The 6,195-nt window shown below is 64.9% G+C and overlaps 1 protein-coding gene across 1 annotated transcript; it reads left to right on the top strand.

Moving 5' to 3' along the window:
* Positions 1-254: 254 nt before the first annotated feature.
* On the top strand, positions 255-3,321 carry LOC121103102 (protein Niban 2-like). The gene is made up of 4 exons (XM_040631927.1): positions 255-392; positions 544-651; positions 728-839; positions 1,261-3,321. The coding sequence occupies exons 1-4, from the start codon at positions 279-281 to the stop codon at positions 1,860-1,862; spliced, it is 936 nt and encodes a 311-aa protein (XP_040487861.1). The 5' UTR covers positions 255-278; the 3' UTR covers positions 1,863-3,321.
* Positions 3,322-6,195: the final 2,874 nt, after the last annotated feature.

Here is a 6,195-nt window from a genome sequence, read left to right as displayed (position 1 = left end):
CCTTCCTCCAGGAAGCCCTCCTTGCTCCCCAAGCCCCTCCCCGCAGGGCCCAGGACCTCTGTTTCCTTGAGGCAGGGACTGGCCAGTGCCCAGCACAGTGCTAGCACCCAGTAGACACTCGGTAAAGATGGGGGTGAACCCGTACCTACCCACGCAGGCTGCCCCCGTGCCTCCCTAGCAGAGCTGGGGGCACGGGCTGAGGAGCCCCTCTGAGGCGCGCAGGAAGGGGCTGTGGTCACTCCAGGGCCTTCACGTGCCCGCGCTGTGCCCTGCAGCAAATGGACAATGCCGTGTACACCTTTGAGACCCTCCTGCACCAGGAGCTGGGGAAGGGGCCCACCAAGGAGGAGCTGTGCAAGTCCATCCAGCGGATCCTGGAGCGGGTGCTGAAGGTGAGTGGCCTGGCCCGAGCCCCGTCCCTGGGCTGGTACCGAATTTGCTGCCCCTACGGGAGGCGCCACGGACCCCCTTGCACGGGCAAGGATCCCAAGGCTCGGGCCAGACCCGCGGGCTTCCAGCCCCCTGACCCGTCTCTCCCGGCAGAAATACGACTACGACAGCAGCTCGGTGCGGAAGCGGTTCTTCCGGGAGGCGCTGCTGCAGATCACCATCCCGTTCCTGCTCAAGAAGCTGGCGCCCACGTGCAAGTCGGTGCGTGTGCCCCTCGCCCCCCCCACTGCGGCAGCCCCTCCCCCCAGCCTGACCCCCCGCTCCTCTGCCCCTGCAGGAGCTGCCCCGGTTCCAGGAGTTGATCTTCGAGGACTTTGCCAGGTTCATCCTGGTGGAGAACACGTACGAGGAGGTGGTACTGCAGACGGTCATGAAGGACATCCTGCAGGGTACGGGAGGGTCAGCTGCGGGGCGGGGTGGGGGGAGCCTCACCGTCGGGGGGGGATGGTAATAGGGCTGCCGAGGGGTCGCCCTGGTCCCACCGGCTAAGCTGCAAAGAAAACCACGAGGCTTAGGCCTGGGGGTTGTTTGGGGCACGCTGTGTGGCCCTGGATGGGTAGCATCACTTCTCTGTGCTGTCCTGAGTGTCCGCTCAGGGCGCTGGCCTTACAGATGCGGTCAGATGAGGGACAGGAGGACACAGTGGTGGCCAGCTTGGGCTGCTGGTTCCCAGCAGTGAGGCCTGGGCTAATCACCAGTCCTGAGGCCGGGGGCGATGAGGGGGGGGGGTCCTACTGGGCACCGTGGAGGGTGGGGTGGCGGCCGCGGGCCCTGTGCTGGCCGTCCTGACCCCGCGCTTTGGCTCCACAGCCGTGAAGGAGGCGGCGGTGCAGAGGAAGCACAACCTCTACCGGGACAGCATGGTCATGCACAACAGCGACCCCAACTTGCACCTGCTGGCCGAGGGCGCGCCCATCGACTGGGGGGAGGAGTACGGCGGCAGTGGAGGGGACGGCGGCAGTGGAGGGGACAGCGGCAGCCCCAGCGTCCCAGAAGCAGCCACCCATTCGGAAAAGCGACGGCGTGCCAAGCAGGTGGTGTCCGTGGTCCAGGACGAGGAGACAGGGCTGCCGTTTGAGGCCGGCTCTGAGCCACTACCACCTGCGTCCCCGGACAGTGTCACCGAGCTCCGTGGCCTGCTGGCCCGGGATCTGCGGGCTGAGAGCCCCCCGCCGGCCGGCCCTCTGCTCAACGGGGCCCCCTCCCAGGAGAGCCCCCAGCCCCTGGCAGCCTCTGAGGCCTCCTCGCCGCCCGCCTCACCCCTCCGGCACCTTCCTCCTGGAAAGGCTGCGGACCTTGAGCCTCCCAAGCCTAGTGACCAGGAGACCGGGGAGCAGGTATCCAGCCCTGGTGGCCGCCCCCCCATCCACACCACCACCGAGGACAGCGCAGGGGTGCAGACGGAGTTCTAGGCCAGTCCCCCCTGGGCTTCTGCTGGACATGGCGCACGGGCCACCCCCTCCAAGACACTGGCAGGCTTGGCTACGGCGGGGAGCCCTGGATCTAGGCCTCGGGGTGGAGGGCTGGGAGGGCTGTTGTGGCACTTCGGGTCTGGGCAGGGGTGGCCCACCTGAGTCACTTTATTGGGTTGGGTCACACTTTGTTCCCTGTTTTCTCTTCTGGGGGCTGATCTCGGGCTTCCTGCTTGTGCTGGGAGCTGGGCTCAGCCGAGGGGGCTGAGGAGTACCCGGCGGCCGCCGGTTCCCTGGGTCCTCCCTTCTGCTTTCTGGGGCCGGTTTCCCTCGCGGGTCTTACCCTCTTTCTCAGACGGATGTAGACTTGTTGTTCGCTGTGTTACTTGGCCACTGATTCTCTCCCTTCTCACCAGTGGGGGAGCTCATTGGAACCAGGAACATGGGGCATTGAGGCCCAGCTCTGGGTCCAGACCACTGTCCTCAATCCTGGCTGGGCCTCCAGAGGCCAGTTTTGGAGTGGACACTGGCCTTGCTTGCCCTGCTCTGGGTGAGGGGAGGTGCACAGACTTCAGGTAGTAGCCAGGCTGGGGATGCTGGGTTGGGGGGGGGATGCCTCATGGAGGAGGAGGAGGGGTGAGGGGCCGGGACTGGAATGAGAAGGGCCCAGAATGTGCTGGTCTGTGGAGAGGAAGTGTTCCAAGGGAGGGAAAAGGTGAGCGGCAGGGAGGTAGTGCTGGGAGTGTCTTCAGAGCAGGCTGAGGTGGCCGAGGGAAGGCTGCTGGAAGCTGGAGCAGGCTTTTGGATTCCTCACCCCCAACCCAGCCGAGTCTGGCTCCTGCCTGTTAGCACCCAGCCTCCGGGAGTCCCTCTGTTCCCCCTGCCCCTCCTGCGGCGACACACTCGGGGCTGGGACAGAGGGGCGGCAGGCTCTCAGAGGTGGGGTTTGGGGGGGTGTAGTTTCTGAGGGCCACCCCCAGGGTACGCAGTGTCCACGAGGGGAGCTGGGTACGGCTCCCCAAGGCACCACTGGTGGCCCCTCTGAGGATGTGGGGTCAGGCTGTGGCTTGGCCCCTGCTGCCTGCAAGTCACCTCACCCTGAAAAATTCCCTCCTCAGATGGGGGTGAAGGTTGAGCGAGGCAACTCCTCCCCCAGGCCCTGGGATCCCCTGGCTTCCCCAGCCCCCTCTGCAGCCCTGCCCCCTCCGTCCCCTTTATCCACTTCCTTGGGCAGGGGCTTCAGACCCACAGGACGTGTGGCGGTGGCTGGTGCTCAGGGACCCCGGTCCCCCCAGCCCTCATCTCAGACGTCTCACTAACCTTCTTCCACCACGTTCCGTGCTCACATCTCCTCTAGTGCCTTCTCTTGGGGTTTTCTCACTCATCCTTCCCAAATATTGTACTGAAAATATTATGCGAACTGTTTAAGCTTTACTAATCAATAAATGATTTAAAGCCATCGACCTGTGTCTGGGGAGACCTGGGCCAGAGCTGGTCTAGGAACACCAGTGCACCCTGACTTTCTGGGCTCATCATCTGACCCCCTCTGCCTGCCTGGCTGGAGGACACTGACCTGGAGTGGGGTGCAGGGGGCACAGGGGACTGGCCTGACGGCAGCTCGGCTTTCTCAGCTGGATCGGCTTTCTCAGCTGGATTGGTGTGGGTGTTCCGCAGGTGGCCTCTGGTGACGGGGAGGCCACGAGGGCTGGCAGTGGCTTTAAGGCCAAGTAGCCCCAGGGCATCCACAGCGGGGATAGGCCCCTGGGCTCAGGGTGGGTCGCAGCGGTGGTGTGCACATTCTGGGGACTCCTGCTCACTCAGCATTCGCTGAGCACTGCAGGGGGTGGGCACCCGCAACCTGTGTAAACAGGCCCAAGAAGGCGTGGCTCCCTGGATGAGGTTACACCCCCCCCCCCCGACACACACACACACACACAGCTGGTGGGGATGGTTGCCTCATCCAAGGGTGAGTGAAAACAGGCCTACTGGGTGGGATGGCAGCCAGTCACCTCGGGGGGTGTTGGCTTCCCTGGTGCCAGCCTGTCCATGGTGGCCAGAGGCTGAGGGCTGGGCAACAAGGGCCAAGGTGAGGAACTGCAGGAGCCTTGGGGCTGGAGACCAGACTTTCAACTCCAGTCTTGCTGTGGTTCTTGGCAAGTCATTACACTCAGTCTCAGGCTCCATCTATAAAAGTGGGGCTGGGTGGTCATCAAAGTCCTTCTCCCTGGGCCTAGCGAGGAGCCTGGGCGATTCGCAAAATGCTGTGCCCTGTGTGTCCCTGCCTGCCCAGGTCTCAGTCTCCCTCGGCTGAGCTGAGCCCAGGTTTGGGGCAGAGGGAGGGAGCCATCAGAGCTCCTGGGGAGTCAGGGGTGGGGGCTGAGACTGGGAAGAGGCCCCAGCTCTTGCCTGGAAAGCAAGACTTGAAAGGGGCCTTTGTCCCATCCCATCCCACAGGACTGAGGGTCCCAATCAGGGAAATGGGCACAGGGGTACAGGGCTCTCTGCCACTCTAGGACCAGGCCCTGCATCCAGCATTGCACCTGGGGTGAGCACTTAGTGCCCCCTGGTGGCCACTGGCCTGCACCAGGGTCCATCAGGTTTCTTACTGAACGCATGGGGAAAGGAGTCTAGAAGGCTGGCCAGGGTCACCGATAGCTGGAGGCAGAGCCCAGGTGCCCACCTCTAGCCCAAAGCAAGCTGCCCTTGGTTCAAAACCATCTGCCTGAACATACATGATAAATGTGCAGCTCTAAGCAAGTGCAAAGGGGCCTGGCTCCTTTCGACGGTGCCGTGAACACCCCGCACACGGCATGGGTTTAGGAGTCCAGACGCTGCCGGGCTCCAGTGCCGGCACCGCCATGTCCCAGCTCACAGGCCCTGGGTGCTCGGCTCTTCTCCGGGAGAGCAGGGAGTGCACAGCGCCACCCCCCCACCCCCCACACACCCTGCTCCGGCTCTCTCCATGGCCTTCTCGGAGCCCGGGCTGTCTGTGCACCTGTGATGAGGGCAGATTTGCACAACTTGGCATTTGGGAATGCTTCTACCCCCCCACCCCCACCCCCCGCGCCGGGTTCCACCAGGCCCCAGTGAGGACTCAAGGATCAGGCCGGAGGTGGATTTATTCACATTCCTGCTTCGGGTGGGCAAAGCCCAGGGCCCGCCTGTGAGCTGCTCGGGGGCGGGTGGGATGCTTAGAGGTGCAGACCTGGAGAGCGGAGGGGCCCACGTGGCTTGTGGCACAAGGCCTGCCCTCAGCACACACTCGCACGCCAGCCTGAGGCCAGCCCGCCGCAGTCTGTGGCGGACACCACACCCCAGCACCGCCCCTGGGCCAGGGCCCGCCCGCACTCCTGCCACCCCACCGAGGGGGACGGCACTGTCGGCACTGTCCGTTACCCTGATGAGGACACCGAGGCTCCCAGAGCGCAGCGACCTGCTGCGGTCAGACCGCTGGGCAGTGGCAGAGGCCGGACACTCAGTCCTGTGCTCCGATGGCAGCACAGTTGCTTCTCCAAATCCCCCAGGCCATCCTCCCACTGGGAGTCCCCTGTTCCTCCAGGAGCAGGGGCGTCACGGGCCAGGAACACTCCGTCCCCCTCCCTCCCCCGCCCAGTGTGCTTGGCAAGGAAGGGCTGGGGGCAGCTCCCAGGCTGTGAGTGAGGGACCCAGGGCGGAGGGGAGCCGTACTAGTCTGTCGGAGCGGGGTGGGGGTGGGGGTGGCGGGCCTGCAGGGGGGTGGTGGGCCGGGGCGGCGGGTGGCCGGGCTCAGCTGCTGTGGTAAAGCCGCAGGCGCTGCGTGATCTCCCGGCGGCACAGCGGGCAGGTGCGCAGGGGCTGGCAGCACTGGTGGCAGCAGCAGACGTGGCCGCAGTTGAGGAAGATCATCTGGGCCTGAGGAGAGACAGGGGGAGCGTCTGGGTCCTGCCCCTGCCTGTTCTCGGCAACGGGCCAGCGGAGCCCCCCGGACCTCTCGTCATCCTCTACCTTAAGAATCATGGTCATTACACAGCATCCGAACGCACAGAGGTGTCCCGCGACCCCCTATCGTGGACCCTCCGTGCCCTCACAGCTGCCCAGGAGGCCAGGGCGCGTCTCACCCGGCTTTCTGCGCACGGACCAGCCCCTCCGTCTAGGAAGGACTGCGACAGCGCGGAGCAGAAGCCACGTAAGCATATGCTCGCGCCTCGCTTCAGCACTTCCTCCCTTTAGGCCTCATCCTAAGGAAATAACCAAGGATGTGCTTCCAGCTCCGTCCCGGGCCGTCTGTGCAGCGCTGCCCGGGGCACAAACTGGAAGCCACCCCTGGGGCCCAGAGCAGGGGGTTTGGTTACAG

This window comes from Ursus maritimus, unplaced genomic scaffold, assembly GCF_017311325.1.
Source record: "Ursus maritimus isolate PB19 unplaced genomic scaffold, ASM1731132v1 scaffold_17, whole genome shotgun sequence".
NCBI classification, from domain to species: domain Eukaryota; kingdom Metazoa; phylum Chordata; class Mammalia; order Carnivora; family Ursidae; genus Ursus; species Ursus maritimus.
This window is presented reverse-complemented; position numbering and strand designations above follow the sequence as displayed.